The following is a 21,888-nucleotide window of genomic DNA, read 5'->3' as shown; positions in this document are numbered from 1 at the left end:
CTAACATCCAGAATATTACCTTGAATTGCTCTTTAAATAAAGTAACAGCTTACAGGGCTCGCTCAGATTAATTTTACTTTAAAGGTAATTTTTAACAACGCACACTGATATTTATGAATATTAATACGGGTCATAAGCTTGAGCGACAGAGAGAGGATTTGTATGAAGGATCTGTTTGGATATAGATTTTTTTCCTCCAAGATTAGTGAGAATAAAGTAAGGTTACCAGATGGTGAGGACTGATGGGCATTACATTTGGAAAGCCTGATTCCTCATAAAGAAGTGATTTAGAAATACATATTATAGGGTCAGTTTCTACTGCCTGTCACAAATCGATTTTCATAGGTTTCTTTAAATTAATAAAACTTGTAAACCGAAAAGTCTCCAAATTAATTTCATCTAATCAGTATAGACATACCATTTATTTGAAAAAATTCAGAATAACTAACCAAACATTTTTGGCAAGGGGTCTTCCAGCAACTGTTTGTCCTATAACAACATCTCTCATATGCCAAAAAAATCTAGTTTTTACATTAAAAAAAAAAACATTCTGCACACAAAGTTTTTATGGGGAGAATATCAAAAAAAGTAGAGGTAAGGACAAGCTGCTTCTGCATTTCTAAGAGCATTTTTTCCTTTGCCTAATCCCAAAGCATTACATCTTGTATTTTAGCCCTTAGTCTGCATTTAGTCCACTTGGTATCCCTCCACCAGACCAGCTTGGCTTCTCACCAGCAGAAGGATACATCTCTCTCCTGCATCTCAAAACCAGCACTAACTAGTCTGCCACCGAGACAGATCCCATGGGAGATAAGGTCCCGGGAACAGACTGACACGTTCTGCATCTTTCAGGACACCACACTGCTGCCATCCTTGGTATCATCCACGCTGTTGCCCCCAGTCCGCACCCTGTCATGTGCCGACTCGCCTTACTCCTGATGGAGTGATGCACAAAGAACGAAGCAAATAAAAAAGGGCAGACTGCCATAATACTACAATACTACTGTGGAGATGGAAGAGAGCGGCTGCTGCTCTTAAACATCTGCAACGCAATCTCTACCCTGGTGTTGCATTGATAAGGATAGGGGCAGGACAGGAACCAATCTAGAACTGCAGCAAACCTTCCTTCCACTTGCAGAGGCAGCTCTCGACCCTCACATCCAAGTAGAGAACAGGCACCATTTAGTTATTTCCCAGCAAAAGCCCCTACTTCACCCTCAGCAGAAGGAAAGAATTACCTCTACCACTGTTATTTGCATTAACATCGATCCTAGTCATGCATCAGGAGACAGCAACAGGATGTTAAATCCTTGACTTATAATGCTATTTAGTTTTATTGCTACAACTTTTTGCAAGAAAAGGCATGCTTAGAATCTAAAGATTACCATCCTTCACTCGGTGGATGTGCTGATCACCGGCCAAAGCAGCGATGAGGTTGTCACTATTGGTAAGGATGGCTAGTAGATTTATTTTACCATTTAAGACAGAAGGGAGGATGTTAGAATTGTTATAACTAACACTGTCTACTTAGATATGAATTGGAAACACATGGGTCTCCAAAAACACTTTTTGTTGTTGCTTACTTTTTAAATATATGGAGTTAATTTTATTATCTTCAGTTGTTGAGTTTTAATCATAATCTGCAATATTGTGATCAATTCTGAATCATGTTCAAGCAATATCATTGACAAAAGACATGGGAGAAAAATGAGAAAAGATTATTAATATCCCAATGATTTAAGGTTTGTCTCACCCCCAAGACATGGGATCACTTTACAGATGCTCACACTTGTGTTGCTTTTTATTTCTGAACAACTAAATGGATATATTCTGGAACCTTACAACAAGTGAGGAGGAGAGTATCATAAATATGAAATCTAACATTTGCATGCTCAGTAGAAAAAAATCATTACAAATATCACAGTACTTTTCAGAAAAATTAAGAATCTAGTTTGTCTGGGACCAACAGCTTTTGTAAATCAAGACAATTGCAAAAGAGGACTCAAGGTAAATTGGAATAACCCTCTAATAATGACACAGATTCTGCTGCTCATTCTACTGGTGAAATCTGACAGTGCCTGCAGACTCCACAAATGGACGAAGAGGATTCTGAAGAATATAGAGACAGATCTTGTCATAGACGGCTGTGCACTAAGTCTGCATTTCATGCTTGCCAGTTACTTTCAACTGCATGTAGTAGAAAGAATCCATGTGATAACCAGAGCCTTTCTTTATCCAGTATCTGCTATTCCCAAATGCTTTTCTCCTTCGATGCTATGAGGTCACCATCAACCTGCAGAAACTTCCATTAATCAGCTATTTGTGAGGTCAGGTTTCAGGGTAGGGAAACAGACAGTGCCTTCCCAGGCTGCAATTCATTTCACAGAGAAAGAAAACACAAGGCAGAAAGGGAAAAAGTGCTCACAGCGGAGAGGTTGGAGCACAGAGCATCACTTTTACCACCCTTCCCCACCATCTTCTTGAAGAGAATTAGTGTATGGGAGGGACAATATTTAAAGTATCCCTTAACAAACTGGAGGGAAGGGGCAATTTTCAAAAGTCTTTTTGTTGTTTGAAGTGCAGACAGAAGCCAATGAACTTGCAATATTGTCAACCCACTGGAGAGCTCCTTAAGTACCTCAAGCCACACAGAAACCTGCAGCAACTACAGTCCGTGCCTCTCACAAAGGACCATCTCCTCCCAAAGCGTTGCCCACTGATTTTCAAACAAAACACCGGAGGCATCTCCAACTATTACACAAAAATAAAATACTGGTAAATGAATGCGCTTATCACATAAAGTAACAATGCAAATAGCAAGCCATAAAGAGGAAGCAATAGTCACAGCAACATGCCATCAGAAGACAGAGATGTTGCTTTTCCTTTGGAAGTGGGAAAGGACGACACCCAGGTGTCTCTCAAACACAAGTCCCACAGTGGCAATGCCAGCAAAGGGCTTTTACAGTTCATATCCTTTTTGGGTCCTGCACCTGGAGAAGAACAACCCCAGGCACCAGTATATGCTGGGTTCACCCAGCCAGAAAGCAGCTTGGCAGAAGACTGGGGGTCGTGGTGGACATTAAGTTGAACATGAGCCAGCAATGTGTCCTTGTGGCAAAGAAGGCAAATGGTGTCCTTTGCTATTGCCAGCAGGTCAAGGAGGTGATCCTTCCCCTTTATTCAGCACTGGTGAGGCCACACCAGGAGTGCTGTGTCCAGTGTGGGGCTCTCCAGTACAAGACACAGGGACAGCCTGGAGAGAGTCCAGTGAAGGGTCACAAGGATGATGAAGGGATTGGAGCACCTGCAGAAGAGAAGGCTCAGGTATATCTCATCAAAGTATATAAATAGCTAATGGGAAGGTACAGAGGATGGAGCCAGGCTCTCTGGTGGTGGCCAGCAACAGGGCAAGAGGGAATGGGCACAAGCTGGAACACAGGAGATTCCCTCTGAACAACAAGAAACCCTTTTTCACTGTGAGGGACACTGAGCACCGGCACAGGCTCCCCAGAAAGGTTGTGGAGTCTCCCTCTGTGGAGATATTCAAATGCTACTTGGACACAGTTCAGGGTGACCAGCTCTGGGTCCTCTGGAGATCCCTTCCAACCTCAACCAGTCTGTGATTCTGAGAAAATACCCAGAGCACAGATACACCTGTGGGGAAGCCCAGACGATGACAACTCGAAAGACAGCCCACTGGGAATGTCACACACGCAGCACGCATTGCTTCAGGGGGTCCCTGTGCTGCCAAAGCTCACATCACAGCACAGGGCAGCTCAGAGCAGAGCTGCCCACCTCTTTGTCAGGTCCAACAGCAAGACAGGTCTTGAGAACCACAGCCTGGAAGTCTCTGTCACGTGGTTGCATGCTGGCTGCCTGCCCCCAGAGTCAAGCAAAGTCCCAACCACACTGACGTGGGCAGTGTCACCTGCCCTCTGACAGCCTGGGAACACAGCTACCACCACAGGCAGAGTCATTGTTAGGAGCAACAGCCACGTTTACTGAGACATAGGTTTCTTTAACCACTTTCCAATGGAGATTGGTTCCAGGTGCTGGACTGCTGTAGTGCAAAACCCAAGCTATAAGTCTTTCATGAGGGCGTCAGACCTCCTAACCAGCCCTAGGTACTTATCTCTACACCATATGTAGACATACGTTAAATGAGCAACCATTTTAAAAATTCTAATGAGATTAACTGACATTGCAAAACAATTGACCAAGATCTTACTTTGCTATTAATACACTTTTTATTTCTTTGGCCAGCCACCACCATTCCCTTGTGATATATGAAATTTCACTGGAAGCAGTTTTCATGCAATGAGAGGTCAGAAAGCCACCTCCACGCCTGGCAGAGATCCACCTTGCTTTTCTGACCTCCAGGAAGCAATGCTAACATACACCAACCAGCCCCATGCTTCTGTGCTTCCCATGTGTAAATGCATTTACATGTGCATGCTAATCTTGGAATTAGTGCCCAAACGTGACTAACAATCTCTGCAGAAGCCAGCATTTAGGGCACAAGGTGGTGGTTTTCTTCAAGGGAAGAAGAATCCAGAACATTAGGAAAGCAGCTTAAATAAAACAAAATGTCTCATTAAGAGGGGACCAAATAAAGTTTGTTTTCCCTTGGGATTTCTGCTGGTGTCCCCTAGATCTTTCCCCATCCCAACTCTACCTCCATGTGCCTTCTGAGCAGATACAAGGAAGAGACGGGCTTTGCAAGACTAACAAGAGCTGGACCCACCCGCCCCAGACCCAAGTGCCAACTGTCCTGCAGGCTACTACTGACCTGCACACTGGCAAGCTCTGCCTGTCTCTCCTCTAGGCAGGACCTTCACTTGGCCTGTCTCTCTTTTGCTTCTCATTAAAACAAACAAACAAACAAAAAAAACCAAAAACACTATAGCTTTTTTTTTTTTTACAAATATGGCTGAAAATAGTCACCATCTTAAGTTACTGGGGCAACTGCCCAACAGAGTAATCACACAAGCTCAATTTGCTTAAGAAATCAAGCTAAAAACGCTACCTGGTGAGTAAAACCAAATAAATACCATGTGTTAGTATACACCACCACAAATACCAGGGCAACAAAGGGAGTAAATGGACTGCAGTGTCTTTAGGAGGAGGAGAGGCTGAGAGAGCTGGGGCTGCTCAGCCTGGAGAAGAGATGGCTTAGGGAGATCTCACCAGTGTGTTTAAGAGGATGAGGAAGCCAGACTCTCCTCTGTTCAAGGGGCAAAGGGCACAAATTAAACCACACAGAATTCCATCTGAACACAAGGAAACACTTGTTTACTGGGAGGGTGGTCAAACACCGGCACAGGCTGCCCAGAGAGACTGGAGAGCTTCAAACTCTGACTGGACACAGTCCTGGACAACCTGCTCTGGCTGACCCTGCTTGAGCAGAGGGTGTTGGACAAGATGATCTCAGAAGGTTGCCACCAAACCAAACAATGCTGTGAATCCGTGAGGCACCATACCATGCAAGACATAATTACCCTATGTTCATACATAATATGAAACAGATGGAAGAAAACAAAATCACCAAAAATCTGGTGCAATCCCCCATCTTCAGTAGCTTGGAGGCCAGAGAAAACTGAAACGTTGTGTACTAAGCCCCACAGTCACAGAGACTGACAGCACCGCCTCATTTCAAGTAACTTCTATTTTCAATGCACTTGCCTGGATGCTTCTGCTGTCCTATTTTAGGACAAGTCAAAAATATGGAGTCACTCTGCAGCCCAAGTGTTTAGAAAATAAAGCAGTAATTTGCTTTTGGCAAAGTTGTTTTAAAAGATACAAACCAGAATCATCTTCGAGAAAGAGACAGAAGAGTACTGAGAAGGAAAACCTTTCTTTGTGGCATTTAGTGGAATTGAAATGAAAGTTGTTAGAAACAGACCTAATTTAACCAAACATACCTATGAGAGTCTGTTTGTACACCTTCTCTGCATCTAGATGAAACAGCAAGATTTGATGTTTCTGTGGTGGTGTTAACAAGAGAATACAATGCACATTTTTATGCCAGAGAACAATGCCCACTTGTGGTTTCAGTTACTTTGAAATTAACAAACTAATACAAAGTAATTACAACTCAGCATCTCTTGACACAAAACTGCAAGAGGAGAACAGATCAGTTTTTCATCTCCAACTCCCAACTTTGTCGTAATCAGCACTCATATGCAGAAGGAATAAAGACTGGGGTCAAATCCTGTTCCCAGAGGAGGATCCTCCCACTTAAAAGTGAAGATCTCATGCCAGGCCTTGAGGCGCAGCACAGGAGGCTGAACGTTGCTTGAGATGTGGGATGGACCTTCCCTGGTCACTGTGGGCGCTGCTACAGAACAATCCACATTCCAGTGGGAAAAGCATTTTACTGGTTTTTAACCGTTTACAACTTCCTGGTGGACAGCAGAATTCTCTATACATAGATTTTTTTACCTCCATAACATATCATTTACTGCATAGTAAGCAGCCTATGGGAAACGGGCAGATAAATAATGTACCCTTTGTTATATGCAGAGGGAAATAGCAGCCATACATTCCATATATGACCTTGTAACAGGAGTTACGTAGAGGCAGAATACTCATTTGTTCTCATAAAAAGCACATGATCTATTCCTTTTGGGTAAGAAGCATCCTTGCAGACACTTTTTTGCCACACTTAAACTGAGCTGTGCGTAAGTATGACAGAGTATCACCATCAGCAGCAGTGCCTTTGAAACCTCAGCAAACAGTATCCTGCTATGGCTCCTGAGTTTCCCTGCAGGGAATGTAGCTGTTGTCACTACATTTGCTCCCAGAAAACATATTCTGTATCTAGTAAGTCAAGAACAGAAATCCACCCAAGTCCAAAGACGCAAGATCATTCCCACTGGACTGTTCCATTCCCTGTTTGTAGTCCCATTTTTTCCCCATAAATAGTGCACTTTTATTTGTCAGAGGCTGCAAAATACTGTCTCTATGCCACGTTTAATAAGTAAGGTCTTCTGTACTCAGAATCATTTTTCAATCCCTGCATGCATTCAGAAGAATTTTTAAATATTATTTATTAGTCCATTAATACAAAATTAAAACTCAGGACTAAACTTTAATTGATCGGCTATCGGTTTCAGTATTGGTAAAAGGCCACAAGCATCTTCTTCATCAAGTTAGCAAGACTCTTGCATGCAATTATTAAGCAACAACACACACTGTGAAAATACTGCACGGTCCTTTACACTGTTCTCCAGTTCAAAGGCTATTTTATTAATTACCCCATATGAAATCAGAACTTGGCTCCTAGTAAGACTCTGAATCTTAAATCTTCTGCTCTTTCTTAGATGGAAAAAAACCCTTTTTAAGAAGTTGTCTAGTGAAACAAAGATGATGTGTGGTGGTGGACTTTTTCCACCACCAGCACTTTATCCCAGTTCACAGATTATCACTTAAAGAGGCTAAACAGCAAACCCTTTGGTTCACAGTCTTCATTTATGGCCAAAAAGATGTTCTTGATTTCAGCAGGGACAGGTGCAGAGGTCGGAAGATGACAGAGTGCAAGTCACTTCCCACCTACCCTCTCTGTTTTCTCTACATCTTAGTCTTTGTAATCCAAGGATTTTCCTTCCTTCCTTCCCATCAGAGGGGTTTTTGTCTGTCTCATGATCCACTTTCAAATCCCCCCTTCCAGCAGAGCAGCTCTGACACAGCTCTCATGGGAGCAAATCCATACTCCAGGAAACTGCAGATGCGAACTTGGGAAACTATTTTATTAAGGTTCAAGATGTAGCTTTGGTAAAAACAAGTTTCAAAAACCGGATGCTATACTCTAAAGGTAATTTCTTGCTCCAACTAAATAGCTTACTGCTGACATTTAAAAGGCTGTATGGCCGCACAAAGATTATCAACGTTAAGAAGTACTGTTTTAAACCACAATTTAGCACAAATGTCAAGTCCTCTAGGTGCTGTCGGCATTCCAAAGTGAATTCTTCAAATCCACAGGACTGCAGCTATTTTTGTTGAGGGTTTTTTTTTTGTTTGGCTTTTTCCCTCTCCTGCTCTCCCAGGGGCGGATCAGCCGCAGAGGCACCTGCACGCCCGGCTGCGCGGGGCTGCGGGAGGCGCCGGGCCGGGACCCCGCCGGGGGGATCGGGGATCCCGCGGGGGGGTGCAGCAGCAGCTCCGCATCCCCCCGCACGAAGGGACCCGTCCCGCAAGGCCCGCGCCCGCCCCGGCCACCCGCCCTCCCCTTCTAGAAGGTACGGCCGGCCGCTGCCCCGGGCACCCCGCCCCGCCCCGGGCCCGCCGCAGGGCCCAGCCAGGAGGGGACCCGCCGCCGGAGGCGAGGCCGGCGGGCAGGCGGCCCCGCCACAGGCCCGAGCCGGCCCCGCCACAGGCCCGAGCCGGCCCCGCGGCCTCGCCCCGCCGCCGGCCCAGCCCAGCGCAGCCCAGCCCAGCCCAGGCCGCGGCGCGGTGCCCCCGCCCGGCGGGCGGCCAAGATGGTCGCGGGGCGGCGTCGCTCACCTCCTCGGCCTGCTTGCGCAGCGCCTTCTCCCGCTCGTATTGCGTGAGGAGCTGCTCGTTGTCCTCCCGCAGCAGCTCCAGCTCCACCTCGTGCTCCTGGTTGTCGGTGAGCACCGAGTCCAGGTTCTCCAGCACCGTCACCACCAGCGGCATCAGCTCCTTCACCACCTCCTCGTCGTAGCAGTGGATCAGTCGCTCGAACTCGCGGTAGATGCTGTTGGCGAGGCCCGAGACCCGCTCCGACATCACCGACCCCGAGCAGTAATCGTCGCCCGGGTACCCCCCCACGCCGCCATCGTCCAGCTGGATCTCCAGCATCCTGCCGGCCCGACAGCCACCCGCTCCGCTCCGCTCCCCCGCCGAGGCCGCCGCCGCCGCCGCCGCCAGGCTGTGCCCGCCCCGCCCGCCGCGTCACGGGCCGCGGGGACCGGCCGGGGCGGAGCGCGGCGGCGCCGCGCCCGGAGCCGCCCCTGGGCTGGGGCCGAGGGGCGAAGCGCGGGGCGGCGGCTCCCAGCGCGCCAACGCTTTTCCCACTGGGGAGCCGCAGACCCCCTCCCCGGACAGCACCGGCCCGGCCGCGCCCCCCACGCATGTCACACGCCGCTCTGCGGGGGGGGTCAAACCCACCCGGGGGCAGCTTCTCCGCCCGAGACCTAAGGCCTGGCAAAGGATGGCAGCGAAGCTTCAGCTGCCCATAGGGGCTGCACACGACGGACGAGATCTTTATGCGTGACACACCGGCACGAACGGCATCGGGTACCAAGAGCATGGATGAAACCCAGTGCCTCAACACAAGCTGCAGATCATGGTGGGTGCTGGAAAACCATCTCCTCTGGGACCCTCGTTAAAGACTCAGCAAATCTAGCTCTGTGCTTTGGTCCGTTCAGTTCATCTGAACTGAAATCCAAACCCAAGTCTCCACATCCTGATCTGGACCCCAAAACCAAAGGATTTAGGGAAATAAGTTGTCCCAGGCCTGGATATGTTAAAAGCTACAAAGTGGAGAGGCCTTTGAAGTAAATGGTCCAAAGGTCACAAACAAGTCAGTTCTTTCCTATTCCCACTCAAATTCTCTGTCCTCTAAGAAAATTGTAAGAAGTGTTACCTAAACTGGATGTTGTTCCATCTGAGGCCTCATCTAGAAGGACTCTTTTTTTAGAGGGAAGGGGACAACTTCCAGCCAGAAGAGTGTTAGAACCTAGTTTTGCAACCCAATTATTAATGCAAAGTGCCAAACACCTTCAGACTTGCAAGCCTCTTCCTAGTATCTGTGAAAATCAGGGCACTCCTTTGCTCAATGCATGTTAGTTGTTTCACTTTAGTTAATTATATTTTCAAGATAAGGCAGCTCTAGTTACTACAGTGAAAGGAGACAAGGACCTGTTCAGGAGGGATGAACTGGCAGGTAGACCAGAGGTCAAAACTGGCCATATGAAGTCCTAAAAAAATCCAGCACCTGAGTCCTTGAAAGCAGCAGCACAATCACAGAACTCCGTCACTAGATTTCTCTAAGCAGCAGCACTCTCCCAGGTATGAGAGGCAGGCTCCAGCACCCGCAGCATACGTTACAGAAAGCAAATTGATGCATACCATAGTCATTTATGTAATACATTTGTACAGAAGCTAACAATGGGGTGGAGAAGGGAAATAATGCTCAAAAATGCCCATGGTACCAGCAGCCCCAGTTCTCACTGCTGCAACGTAGACATTCCATTACACTATTATTCATATTGATGCCCTTTTGCAAAATATCCTTGTGAATAACCTACTTGTGAGGGATATTACTTTTCATGTTCTTAGCTGAGAAGGAAGAGAGATTCTGAAACACCAAGGACATACTTTACCACTCTTAACAAAGAAAAGGCAAATACATTCTTTACATATATCTGAAATTCAAAAGCTTCTCATTTAGGCATTCTATTTAGAAATACAAATGGTTTCCAAGCTAGGTAAGTTATTTGCATCATTGGAAGAAATATGCATAGGCAAATGAGAAAAATAAATTTATTAATTAGCCAAGCTATTGCTGCCTTGGAAAAAAAAAATCAAGCCCTAAAACGATTTCATTATACACAAAATAACTGTTTAATCACCTTATGATCAGAAATATTCAAATGAAGTATCTCTAAAGCTCTCTGAAGGATTATTTCTTTCCACTTGCAGGAGATTTCCAACTAACTGATATTTAAGTCTAGACCAAAACTGTTACAGGTTTATGGTGATCATTGCCATTTCTAATTTCCTAAACAAAATATTTCAAAGTTGGAGGGCAAATTTATGCACAGAAAATATGGCCAAATCATCCTTCCAGAGTTAAACTTTCCTTTGTAGCACCCCAAATCCCACTCCTCTGGCACTCAGCTGCCTTTCACCAGTGCTTACTTTTGTCTCTTTTAGGGGTCCAGAACAGCCCCCGAGGACTTGTCAGCCAGGAAGAAGGAATGGCCAAACCGATATTGCAGGAAGATTTCTGGTATTAGGGTAGGGATGCATTTTTTTCATCACTGGAGCAACACTTCAGCCAAAGCCTAACAAGCAGATGTAGGATTTCATGGTAATTGTGCTCATTTGTGTTAGCTGCATGTATATTAACACCCGGGAATCTACAGTGTGGCTTTATTTCAGGTGCCATTCATCTATATCCAGTCTTACTTCTTCTTCCTCAGATTTCTCTAAGTCAAGAATAGGCACTTAAAAAACCTAATTATTAGACGACATAGGTGTTTAGGTTCTCAGAACATACACATTTACAGTTATAGAGCTTTTCCTGAAGAATCAGTTTGTATTTTGTACAGTGTTACTAAAAAAATTAAAAGAAAAATGGCCAAAGAGAGGCCAAGACAACTACACAGTCCATTCACTATAAGGAAATATTCTCTTTTTGGGTGGTAAAAGGAGGAGACCAAAAAATGTCTTAAATTAACAGCTTAAAACCAGAAACAGGTTTTCAGATTTGGTATTGTTATTAAAGGCTGAAAAACTTGCATAAAGAAGACATACCTGTTTTACAACAGTATTGAAATCTGCATTTTGCAATACAGCTGTGTTTAGGCCAAAACAAGGTAATTTAACAAGTCTGGTTTTGTAGGCAAGCAATAGTTTACAGCAATAAAGAGTTGTTTGTATCATTCTAGCCACCTTTACATAGTTTATATCATTAGAGTCCTAAATACTGGAATTTATTAGACAAACGGAACAAGCCAAAGTAATTAGTCTTTCTGAATTTCAACCGGGCAAGGCTACAACAAAGAGTGTAAACACCATGACAAAAGCAGGGATATGCCCAAAAGTTATATATGATTGTGTTGTTCAGAGGAAAATTCAATGGTTCAGTCACCTAGACTATCACTCCAGACATTAGTGGTCGTTATTAGGCACGGGAACAAAATCAGCATGACAGAAAACAATGTGGAACATTTTGCTCACAGATGAACTGCAACACCCACTTGAATTTCCATGGATGTATTATAAAGCAGGTTTCCCAATCTAACACCAAATAAGCATACCCAATGCAATCTTCTGATTCTGGTGACTCATATTGTCCTCTAAACATGGGAAAATGATGTTTAATCTGAATCTCCAAGTTGCATATTAAATACCTAGAAAAGAAATATCCACTAAGCCTGTATGCTAATACTTACATACAAGCAATAAGTACTTCATCAGATAAGTCAGATGATTGTTTTTTTCAGACACTGTGTCAGATGTGGTGAAGAGATATGTACTACTTTCAAATAGGTTCTCATTTAAAAAGATACAATAGTGTAATTCAGATCTGAAACTTTTTCTTGAAAATAATTTTTTTAAATTGCACAAATTAGTGCCCTCATGTTTTTGTAACCAGTCCAATTTATCACAGTTTTATGTGGATTCGAATGTTCCTTTCACCAGAATTTATAAATAAATCTGTTGAGTTAGCATGTAGAGGGAAAAAAGTGAAACGGAATAGTGGAGTGAATTGCTTGCTTTCACAGAAGAGAAACAAGATCATCCTGGTTATAATATAATCAAAGACCAGCTGGAAGATGTTTCTGTAGCCCATGCAAACTAAACAGAGTGTAAGGTGGATGAAATTGTCATCACTTAAACAGGATCAAATTTTTTTTATCATTAATGGTAAATAAGGTAGCATCTAAAACTCCAAGTACAAGCCACAACAGCAGCACTCTAAACGCTAGGCAAACAAAGGCAGTAAGGTAAAAAATGGCTCCATTCAGAGCAATCTTGTAATCTGGGAAAAAAAAAACTAGAAAAAAGTCTTGCAAAAACACAGGCAATTGGGAATTTTCTCATACAACAGATGAAAACTAAATACTAAGGCAGTCAATTGTATGCAGCAGCATATGTATGGGCATATGCGACTGTTCTTCAAATACTGTGTGCAGTTTTGGGCCCCTCACTACAAGAAGGACATCGAGGTGTCGGAGCGTGTCCAGAGAAGGGCAACGAAGCTGGGGAAGGGTCTGGAGAACAAGTCTTATGAGAAGCGGCTGAGGGAGCTGGGGTTGTTTAGCCTGGAGAAGGGGAGGCTGAGGGGAGACCTTATCGCTCTCTACAACTACCTGAAAGGAGGTTGTAGTGAGGTGGGGGTTGGTCTCTTCTCCCTAGTAACAAGCAATAGGACAAAAGGAAATGGCCTCAAGTTACACCGGGGGAGGTTTAGATTGGCTATTAGGAAACATTTCTTCACCAGAAGGGTTGTCAAGCACTGCAACACACTGCCCAGGGAAGTGGTTGAGTCACCAACCCTGGAGGTATTTAAAAGACATGTGGATGTGGCACTCTGGGACATGATTTAGTGGTGAACTTGGCAATGTTGGGTTAACGGTTGGACTTAATGATCTTAAGGGTCTTTGCCAACCTAAATAATTCTGTGATTCTATGATTCTATATCCTGCAAGCAGAAGTAATAACAGAACTGAGTGGGATTACAGTAATATGCATATTAATGATTTATGTAAGAAATATCTGTCTTTGATATGTGTAAGTCCACAGATCCACAGCAACATACTCAGTAACTCCCATTTTACAAACACTAATCATGGCCTTACACCTTCTTTTGAATATTGTCTCTTACTTAGGGATAGAAGAAACTGAGGCAGAATTGTTAAATGGACCACGTAGGGAAGGACTGCTAGAGCTGGGAGTAGAGCAGAGGAGCTTTTAAGGGATAAATGCAGATCCAGAGTCTACATTTGACCTGTGTTTTCATCTTTCTAGGGCAGTGTGAAGCGCTGCCATGGCCAACAGTCTGCCTTGGTGCACTGGCGCTTCCTCCCTCTAATAGAGTTATCAAGGTAAGGGAAATGCCAAAAGGGTTGTACTTGGATAGGGACCAGCTATTCCCTTCTGCAGCGCAGCTACAGCAAACCACTGCAGGCAAAACTCAGCGCAGTCAGGCAGATCTTGGGCTCAGCTGATCTTAGACTGTAGAGTTCTAGTTGGAAGACAGCAGAAAGCCATCTTCTCTGTACAGAGTCCAACGTGGCAGGATAGAGGAATGAGGTTTTGATTTGTCAAAAGGCTCCCAACATACACATTTGATTTAGAGCTCTTGAAGAGTGTAATTCCAAAGTCATCATTAGCAGTGACCCTAAAAACTTCATATTACACATAGGGAAAGAACTTTAAACCTAGCCAGAAAGCATAATTGCAATGGGAATATCACACCTCATCGGTAATTAACAGTTTTAAGTATTACGACTTTCATCCTATGTCATTATAGCTACCTATATTGCTACTATATTATAGATTCATTGCATGACAGCTTTTAGAGACGGCTGCATTTACAGCAAAAATCCTGTTTGTCTCCCACAGAAAAAGAACTAACCGAGAAAGGATAGAATAGAATAGAATAGAATAGAATAGAATAGAATAGAATAGAATAGAATAGAATAGAATAGAATAGAATAGAATAGAATAGAATAGAATAGGAGTAATTCACTTGGAAGGGACCTACAATGATTGAGTCTGAGGTGAAAGTAGTTACGGGATGGATCACCATTAAATCATGAGGCAGCTGAATGTAACAGTCATTTTCAAACATTCTCCACACAGAGCAGGTCCAGTCAAGTGCAGTGGATGCAATGGGTATACACGTATCAGCAACAAACGTGAATGCAAAAAACCCCACTGAAAAATTTTAAACTTAAAAAGTTGACCAACACGCTAGGCCTTGATTCACACTGTCTTGCATGGGAAACTATATAGACAAAAAGTTGTGCTGTCATTCACAACAAAAATAGCATGCCAGCAAACTGGATTGCATGCTTGATTAAATGCTTGACTGTATTAAAAATATTATGGATAAAAATTTACAAGATCAGGTAAAAAGAGAGAGAAACAAGGCAGGTAAAGGGTGAGAGAAGGCTTATTTGCCAATTTATTTTGGTTCATTCCTCATTACATCAAACTTTTAATCTCATGTAATCTAGAGGGTATGTAAAAATCATTTATAAAGTGGTCTGGCATTTTGCCCACATACATAAGAAACTATAACAATGGGAGTGACACGAATTAAAACCCAATAAATTGCATAGCCTGATGAGTTCATGGTATTATCCACACTTCTTGACTTTAATCTCAAAAGGTCCAGCAGGCATTCCTGAGTTGAGGTGCTCTGAGCTTAATTACATTCTCCTTTCTACAAAAGACAGATTGTTCAAGTCCTATAACGTTGTTAAAGCTCCTCCTGAAAAATACAGGTTAAGGATTGCCTTAAGTTAAATTAGACATTAAAATATACATTTCTGTATTTATAAACCCATAAACCCATAAATAATTTAAAGTCTAAAGATGAGTCAAGAAACTGCATAAATGTTAGGTGCTACCACACGTGAGAGTTAAAATTACCACTTCAAGAGGAAAGGTGGCAAGGAAAAATATTTGCTTATTCTATTTTTCTTGGTGTTTTATTGCATCTAGCATAGGAACTTACAGATTATTCAAATTGTTATTTGCTTAGCACTAACAATATGCTAAAAACTAATTGTTCTATAGACACGACTGCAAGGTCCCTTTCCTAAATAATTTACTTTTCTAAGTAGATAATATAAAGGCAACACACAAGGAGTGACAACTGGATAGAAACACTGAGACTAAGCAAGTAAAATCAATTGTTTTTTAAATGACCATGAGATCTCCAGTTAGCCTTTTTTTTCCCCCTTTGCACAGTTGGAACTTTGCTGTGTGAAAGAATAAATGCTTTTAGGTTTTTATTTTGATGGCACATGACCAAGGAAAACGTTAAATTGTTTTTAGTGGCTAGAATTTCCCTTCAAATAGTATTCAGCTGAAATCCAAGGTGTAAACTGTTTCTGCAGAAAATGATGGCATCGTAGTACCAATATGACAGTTGTGGCGAGGTAGGATTTCTGTAAACCAGACTTTCTTTACAAGTGATTATTCTTGCTTAAAAATACCTGTACAGTAGAAACTACTTGTGCTTCTTTTCTATCAGAGAGCATCTGGAGAGATGACTGGCAAAATTTAGCTGCAGGAATGGGATTGTATAAAACCTTTTTAAAGAGGTTTACCTCTGTCTAGCATAAGAATGGTTTAGCTTGATTTGGCTTCAAATAATTTAATGATGTTCCACAAGCATTTTATAGGCAATGTTTACGGAATACCACTGAAAACTCTATCTAACAACAGCGTCTGATGCTCATACAGCTCATCTCCCGCTACAGAAGCTCTTCCATATGTGTTAACGTCAGGAAAAAAATATTCCAGTAGTTTTACAAAACCTCATTCACCCAGTAATTTCTGAACTGTGGTAGTGACTTGTGCTTTGGCCAGAGAATGAATGTTACAGAGATATTCAGCCTTCAAATTTAAATAGTCTACCATACCTCTTGGAAATCCCTAGCGGTATTTCCAGCTTTAACTTTTTTATTTTTCATTTACAGCCATGGGACCTTAATATACCTTTTCCAGGACTCAGGGGCTATCTCAAATCAGATGTTATTCCTTGGTAGGTACCTACAGACCACAGCCCCTCATATTTCTGTTTGTTCAATTCTCTCCTGAATGAAGAAAACTGTATGTAGTTTTCTACAATATTATCTGGGGTTTCTATTAATTAAATGGCCTTAAAATAATGGTAGATAAAACTACATATTGCATACCTTCACAGCCGTGGAATGTGTGTATAGACTAGCTGTGTGCATCTACTCACCCTGCTGAGCACTCCATCACTGTTTTGCAAATAATACTCTCATTTAGTCAAAATTTAATTAACTACCTTGATGTAATGCTTTGCTCTCGGTAAGCAATGGAGAAACAGGCACACCAGTTCATCCTCTCTAATCTTTTACATGTCTTCAGTGATATAAATGTCACTGGTATAAATATGCACAATAAACAAGCAAGAAAAAAGCATTTTCAATCAAGGAGCAGTAGGCAAGATTGTGCAGATATCAAACAAGACCTCAGGCAGTTGTTAGGGGCCATGTAATGAGATCCATTCCCTATCTGATCATAATGGCTAATCAAGGAGGCATTTTAAAGGTTCTGGCAGCACTGTAACCAGAGCCTTCATCTTCAGAGGACAGTGGAGAGAAGAGTAGGAAGCCAGGCCTTGTAGGAAAGCTCAGGAGAGTTTTGTTCAGTGTTTGTAAAACATTAGTAAAAGCAACTTCCATTCTGGGTGAAATCCCTGAGATGTGCAAAGCTGGGTTTCTGCATCCCTGAAGGCAACTCTCCTTCTTTTTTGTATTCTGTTTTATTTGCAGTCTTCAAAGAATATAAGAAAACACTATGATTTTGTCTTTCAAATGCTTCAAGTAATTATATTTTTGACAAAATTTTGATTAAAACACAGATTTATAAAACCTGACAAAATTTTCTTCCCATCTGCCGGTTTGCTAAATTTTAAAGTGCTTTACTTGTTGCAGCAGTGATATGGTTTAGCAACAGAAAAGTTACTCCTCAGTGCACTTCAGAAGCATTTTCCAGACACAGTTTTAAAAGCGGCATCTTTGCCTAAAGCAAATGTTTTTTTGACGTGGTTCTCCAAAGTTAGCGTATACCCAGTTATTATGTATCTTTTGATCTGTCACAAAGGACTGCTAAACTTGTGCACTAAATAACTCATCCCCAGTATTCACAGCTGAAGTTCACCTGAGAGCTCTGCAATACATCAGGAAACAATACACAAATGGTAGTGTTTCCTTAAGATGGTATTGTGCTAATTACCAAACCCCTTGATTGCAGTGGTCATCTGCCCTAAGGATCTGTAGGATCAGAGTTTCATCTTCCATCTCCCTATTTTATTAATTCTCATAGAATCATAGAATCATTTAGGTTGGAAAAGACCTTTAAGATCATCAACTCCAACTGTATTCTCATAGCTTTATTATTGATATCCAAGTGTGCTTTTCAGGGGAGGTAATAATTACATTCACGGTGAATATTAACACCAAAAATGCATGCAAAGTGTAAGTTCCGGGTTGTTTGTTGTTTTTTTGGTTTTTTTACTAACTTGCCTGTGGAGTTTAATAAGTTTTTCTTGCATATTAAATCAATGAGTAGAACTTGAACTAAGGGCAAAAAAGATTTCCTGAATGAGGTCAGGGTGTCCTGGCCTGCTGATCTCAGACCTTTTACTCCCTGCCCTATAAAGTGTAGAGAGGAAAAAAAAACCCAAGCCCCAAGCAAGCTATGTTATGTGAAAACCACGACAACTGCAAGGAAGGACATCTCATGGTAAATTAAGAGGGAATAGAAGCATAGGAAAATGTGCAGAAGCTCATGATGTTTCCAGAAACACTGGCTGCTGTTAAATGTTTTATAGTAGCCCTCTCCACGTCAGTGAGAGACAGAGAGAAACAGGAAGGGGGTAGGATGGGCGATTTCAGACATCAGTTTTGACACATATATTCTGTACCAGCATGCTGCTTTCTTCCCGTGTCCCAGACATTAACCCCGGCCCCACTTTGACTCCTGTGCTTTCAGCTGACAAACGCAGGTGCAGAGACAGGCCTGGCTAGGGACAATCTTTTCAAGCAGAAAGGAGCAGCTGCACACGCCTTAGTGCCTAGAAGATTTACATCAGCTCCCCCATTTCTTTCCATTTGCTTTTTTTAAAGCAGGAGAGAGATTCTTGTGGAGCCTCTAGAAACCTAGCTACATTTAAGAGAGACCTTTGGTACAAATTGAAGGTGACAGATGCTGAGCTATGGCAGTAAGGGATGCAGTACAAGTACCAAAAGAGTCAGGTTGCCTTTATTAGCGGTTCAGCAAAGAGGGAAAATTCCGCCTCTGTGACAAGGGCAAAGAATATAATTAACTAACAGGACTCCTTGGCTTAGTGCTATATTAAATCTATGGTGGGTTTTAAGGTCTGTCCTGAACCCGTGGGAGGGATGGCTTCTAAGCTAGCTGGAATGTACATCAGCAAATGGAGCAGTAATGCTAGGGGAGTTTATATTATTAATTATATTGAAGAGCTCTCTCACGACAGCAGGACATTACAGAAAAAAAAGAAGAGCTCATCCCTCAGACACCACAGTAAGCAAACACGCATAAGCATGGGTCTCCCTGCTGTTGCAAATGCTCCTTCTCCTCACTGCTCACCCTGTGCACTGGGGATTTTCCTCCCAGCCACTCAGCCTTGGTGGTGAGCATCACATCATCTGGTGATGGAGTCTCTGACAGCATCAGCAGCAAAAAGATGTCTCAGAGCTTGGCAGCAGAACAACCTCTGGGGACCCAGTGAGCCTGAGAGAAGATGCTGGCTGGTCAGCAAGAAAAATATGCAGTTATGAGAAGGGTATGGCAAAATATGTTAAATGACTACATATTAATGCTCCTGGTTCCTCTGTTTTCAGAAGGAACACATGAGGTATAACACCTGACAAATTAAATCACTTGCCTGCCTGAAAATGTACTTACTACAGCTGTACTTTTACCTGACTGTTTATGACTGAAGAGATAACAAAAAAATACAGTATCTTTTCTTTTCAAAACGATTTAACACAACTTGTCACAAAACCAATGTCATTGTTTTTTCTCATGTAAGGCAAGCACTTGGAAACAGAAGGCAAATAACGACACATTCTTTAATAAGTTAACTGTTAAATTCAAAGGGCTGTCCACAATACTTGAGGAGTCCCCGACACTGAGATCTTGGTGATGAAAAATCCAGATAAACAAGAGGAAACATACACCAGAAGAGACTGCCTGTTTTAAGATAGAAAATTAAAGCTATAAAATCAGAAAAACTGGCACAAGAACTTCAAGGACAGAAGGACTTGATACTACTTTCAGTAAGCTTTCTGTAAAACTGAATTACAATTATCTGTGTAGGTTTTTATGAGAGGACTAAAACCAGGGCTTCTGAGAGCTTCAGGAAATAAAAGCACTGCAGTTTTGGGATAAATTTACAGTCAAGGCAAAATGTTATGATGATCCATTTACAGATGTACAGGTAATGGTTCAAATAAAAACCAGAATGACTGAACACCTACAAACTGAAGTTAGGCTGAATCAAACTGAAGTTAGGCTGAATGGAATTTGACAGAATATAAGAGACCTAATAGACAGGAGACAATATTAAAATCATAGATATACTTACAAGGTAGAACCTAAGGCCAACGTCAAGTCAACCAGCTACCCACAACTATGCTCCAGACCTTACAGTGGATCCTCCACGTTAAAGGTTTTCTTCAAGGATGTTCTCCATAGGTTGTATGCATAATCTCCATCTTACTTGTCAGCTAATTGATTGTTCTTATGAAACATTAATTCTTTTCCTTGAAGCAGTAATGGAAAAAGAGCTCTTTTCCTTCTCTTGGCTGTCTGAATTGGTCAGGTTCTTGCTCCATAAGTGTTGTGAGTAGAGGAGGTTCTTACTGGACAGAAGATGGAAATAACAACAGCCTTCAGGTTTGGTGTTCCCAAATGATTTGTGGATCATAGATTTTTAATCACTCATGTCTATTAGTTCTGATTGTCTTCTAGGAAGCTCTGAGCAACAGCAGGGACACCAGAGCTGCTGATGCGCAGGTTCAGCAGAAAAATATTTCACCTGGCCGTGCTCATAAAGTTATCTTTAATTGACAAGGCACCTGAAGTATTTTCATGCCTGTCTCTTTCCTCCGTAAAGACAGCCTAAAGGTTCTTCTAGATGTGAAGTAACCTGAGTCTGGACAAACATTCATGCCACCATTGCAAATCCCTCAACAAGTATTTGACCTCACCATTGCTAGCCCTATATACTAATTCCTACTAAGGACTAATGAATCAAACACACTTCCAAGCTCTACTCCAGATCATTTATGAGCTGGAGCTAAAAGGGGGGGAAAAAGAGTAAAATTCAAAAGGTGAATTAATTCTAACACATCAAATTCACATAGCATGTTAGCCAAAGATTGAAAGGAGAGAGGGGAAAATATTTCATATATGTGGAAAATGTATATTGTCTAGTTCCTTATATACACAAACATATATACACAGAAAATATTTCTCATATATATATATGGAAAATAAAACATTTTTGAGGGAGGAAATTGGAAGTGTGTGTCCAAACTCACTATACAAAGGAATCCAGTATCTTCATTGTATTATTTACATCACAAGATGCTGATATGTATTTTTCCTTTCCATCCCTTTGGCACAATAATGAATTTTGCCCAGCATATTGGTGTTTTTCATAAGCAATGTGAATGCAACACAGGTCCTTGAAGTGTGACACAAATACCACTAGTGGCACAAACATGTCTTAGAAGTGCTACAAAGCGTTGTGCAGAGCAGGAACCTGCTGCTGCTCTCAGCAGTATTGGTACACACATGCCTGACAAGAAATCTGAGAATCTGTGGGCTATAGAACCCTGCACATAGGTATTACTTCCAAGTCTGGAATCTTAGATTCATTCTTTGATTTTAGAAAGCAGTGCTGTCGCAGTATATTGATAGCTGAAAAGGCTCTCCCAGATGTCATTTTAATACTTGCCAGCAGGCGTCCCTCAGAAGCGATAAATAAGAAATGAAATGAGGGGCTGCACTGGTAGAAGGAACTGGACTTGGGAGTATTTCATAGCTTTTGTAAGGAAGTACCTAGAATCAAAACCCCGCTAGTTTCCTGAAAACCTGCAAATCATTAGGAAAGCTCTGACCCTAGTTTTCAAATCGATCACACACACAATTGTGTTTTATACGAATACACATTTTTGTATATATACATACACACATAAATGTTATTGTTATCCAGACATGTTTGTTTTTCCTAAATGCTTCTACAGAACATTTTTATTCGGCCAAAAGAGTGCCCCCAGCCCCGGCCCGGGCCCGAGGGGGCGCTCCCGGCCCCGCCGCCTCCCAACGGCCTCGCCCCAGGAGGCAGCAGCGACCGGGCCCGTGTGCCCGCACCGCCGGGGCCGGGCCCGA

At 42.5% G+C, this 21,888-nt stretch overlaps 1 protein-coding gene and 1 long non-coding RNA gene across 31 annotated transcripts in view; one reads left to right on the top strand and one right to left on the bottom strand.

Annotated features, from left to right (window-relative positions):
- The window catches only part of MAPK8IP3 (mitogen-activated protein kinase 8 interacting protein 3), a 78,802-nt gene extending 69,898 nt beyond the window's left edge, over positions 1-8,904 (bottom strand). For 28 of the 30 annotated variants that reach the window (XR_010374692.1, XM_064462281.1, XM_064462292.1 and 25 more), the window contains exon 1: positions 8,503-8,904. Coding sequence is in view for 29 of the 30 variants with exons in the window: in XM_064462281.1 (XP_064318351.1) it covers positions 8,503-8,820 (318 nt within the window). In the remaining variant the exon portion in view is untranslated. The remainder of the gene's footprint in view (positions 1-8,502) is intronic. The other 2 variants (XM_064462314.1, XM_064462313.1) reach the window with 1 other exon arrangement.
- LOC135315268 (uncharacterized) lies at positions 8,851-12,443 on the top strand. Its single transcript, XR_010374693.1, has 2 exons — positions 8,851-9,310; positions 10,900-12,443. It is a non-coding gene; the product is annotated as an uncharacterized LOC135315268 (long non-coding RNA).
- The last annotated feature ends 9,445 nt before the right edge of the window (positions 12,444-21,888 follow it).

The sequence above is a fragment of the Phalacrocorax carbo genome, chromosome 10 (genome assembly GCF_963921805.1).
Source record: "Phalacrocorax carbo chromosome 10, bPhaCar2.1, whole genome shotgun sequence".
Classification (NCBI taxonomy): Eukaryota; Metazoa; Chordata; class Aves; order Suliformes; family Phalacrocoracidae; genus Phalacrocorax; species Phalacrocorax carbo.
This window is presented reverse-complemented; position numbering and strand designations above follow the sequence as displayed.